Here is a 2,500-nt window from a genome sequence, read left to right on the forward strand (position 1 = left end):
AGTATTTGTTCGCATTCAGAATGTTTTTTATCTTCTCTTTTTCATCTTACCCAGGTGTCTGACTTCTCTCATTTATGGACTAAGAGATCAGACTATCAGACCTGTCCTCATATATCATCTATGCTGTCGATTGAAATGCCCAGTGGTAGAAGACAAAGGATGACATGTTTAGTTTTGATGGAGGCCTTTGTTGAGCTGCATATTTGAGAGTTTTTCAAGGCACTGTAAACTGGTGTCCAACATGTATTATTTTGAGACCAAGCTTACATAGCTATAGCCCTGTACTATTATTTCCCACATTTGAGGGTTTACTTTTTGATGAAATCCTGGCTCCTCCATCTCCTGTTTCTAAAACTGTGTACACACTGGAGTAATTTAAGTTCTCTATTTGCACATGTTATTATGGAAATGAGTTGTGGAAGGAGAGACTTTACATGAGGTTTAGGGAGACATTCAGGAAAGAGCTTTATTCGAATGGATTATTATTGCATATTACACTGTGAATTAGGGCATCATAAATAGAAAAATTATCATCACAGGTCCAATATTTAGGCTGTTATTAATAAATATTTGTTGTTTTGTCACATTTTCCAGTTTGCTGTTATTTTTTCCGTTGATGTATATTAATTATACAATTTTCCTCAAGACAAATATTATGAGGAAATATCGCCATGTAGTTCCCCGCCTCCCAAAAAACAAGGCACCTGTATTGTGATTTTCATGGCAAAATTTCTGTTTGAGTATTCAGAGGGTTTGGCTAAAAACATGGTTATTTAAATGATTCATACCAATTTTAAACATTTTGAACAACAGTAATATAAACATTTTTTGATATTTGATGATTAAAAACCTTAAAATCCTTGTATCCGTACAACTTTAAAATATTTTTGCATCTCTGTGTGTGGAGTGAAGCTGTGAAACAGACTAAGTAAAGATATGAAGCAAAGTCCGAGCACGGCGCAGTTTAAACAGCGGTTTAAGGATGTGGATTTTACAGCGTACAGGGAGGAGGTGGAGATTTGATCAGGTGTTCTTGTCCAATACTTTCATGTGTGTGCGGGTGCACGGGTATGTTGGTGTGGGTATATATATCTGTAGGTTGTTGTCCTTTGAGGTGTCACTGGGGTTATTGAAAATGTGTATATGTGTGTGTGTATATATATCTATATATATCTATATGGATATATCTATATAGATAGATATAAATATAATAAATACATTTTAAAAAAATTGATTACTCGATAGTGGAAAAGGGGGTGGGATTAACTAAGCTTATGCTTCTTCCTGCTCCTTTTTGAACATGAAAGTTATTTGTAGTTGTGGTTGCTCATTTTCCTTTTGTTTTCTATCTTGTTATACTTTTCAGCATTTTCAAAATAAAGATTCAATCAATAAACGTTGACATATATTCCTGACAGTTAAAAAGAAGTAGTTTATTTTCTCACTGTTTTTCCTGCATTAACATCAAGATATTCTAGAATTATTATAATGCCAATAAAAGTTTTTAAAGGACATGGTGAGAAATTGGCTCACAATTTTGCAACCAGAAAACCTTTCAGTTGAGCATGAACCTGTCAGTAGAGATGGAACGATACCACTTTTTTATGTCCGATACCGATATCATAAATGTCGATATCTGCAGATACTGATATGAATCAGATTTAGTGTATTTTATAATGAATAAAACATTTTTTAAATATCTTGCTGCATTTTCTATAAGTTCATACTCAAGTTTAAAAAAAACAAAACACTAAAGCTATTCTGTTGTATGCAAAAATAGATTGCACCCAAAATATTTTATAGTCCAGTAATATTAAACATCTTTTTTTTTTTCCTGTCTTCGCTGGATGATTGAGTGAGACACATTAGTGTTAATTTCTAGTTCTCGTGAACGTTTTTCCGTGAGTGAGTTTCCCCTTTGTGACAGACTGTTTCTGTGAACAGTTTTCCCCAGACCTGCTGCCTTACTTCCCATTTGGAGCAGGTGTTTGGAGTAGCGTGTTGGAGTACGAGTGTGTGAGGAGATCTTCCCTTTCTCAAACCATCCTTGGACCCCTGGTCCCATGGATTCTTCCCCCACTTGTACATTGATTGCACTTGGTGAAGTGTAAATAAACTGTTAAATTGAACTATGAATTTCTGCCTGTGCCCGAGTCCTCCCATACTCGTGACAAACTTTTTTGTTGACTATTACATATTTTTTTGCCATATGGCTGTGTTTTGACCATTTGCGGCAGATTGCCGCCCCTCCCTGAGCCTGGTTCTGCTGCAAATTTCTTCCTGTTAAAAGGGAGCTTTTCTTTTTCACTGTCGCCAAAGCTCTTGCTCATAGAGAGTTGTTTGATTGTTGGGGATTTCTCTGTATTATTGCAAGCTCTTAACCGTGATTGACCTCATAAATCATCTTTAGGTAATTGTTGCAGTACTTTGGCGCTACGTAACTAAAATAGAATTTTAATAAATTCAGTTGGTTGCTAGAGCTTTCAAAAGTAGAGCTATC

General features: G+C 35.4%; 1 protein-coding gene across 1 annotated transcript in view; it reads left to right on the forward strand.

Moving 5' to 3' along the window:
• Positions 1-163, forward strand: part of LOC146379747 (odorant receptor 131-2-like) — a 951-nt gene extending 788 nt beyond the window's left edge. Inside the window, exon 1 of the mRNA XM_084941129.1 lies at positions 1-163. This exon is cut by the window's left edge and continues 788 nt beyond it. Within this exon, the coding sequence (XP_084797255.1) occupies positions 1-163 (163 nt within the window).
• The last annotated feature ends 2,337 nt before the right edge of the window (positions 164-2,500 follow it).

This window comes from Perissodus microlepis, chromosome 10, assembly GCF_051167445.1.
Source record: "Perissodus microlepis isolate ML-2025 ecotype Zambia chromosome 10, ASM5116744v1, whole genome shotgun sequence".
Lineage (NCBI taxonomy): Eukaryota > Metazoa > Chordata > Actinopteri > Cichliformes > Cichlidae > Perissodus > Perissodus microlepis.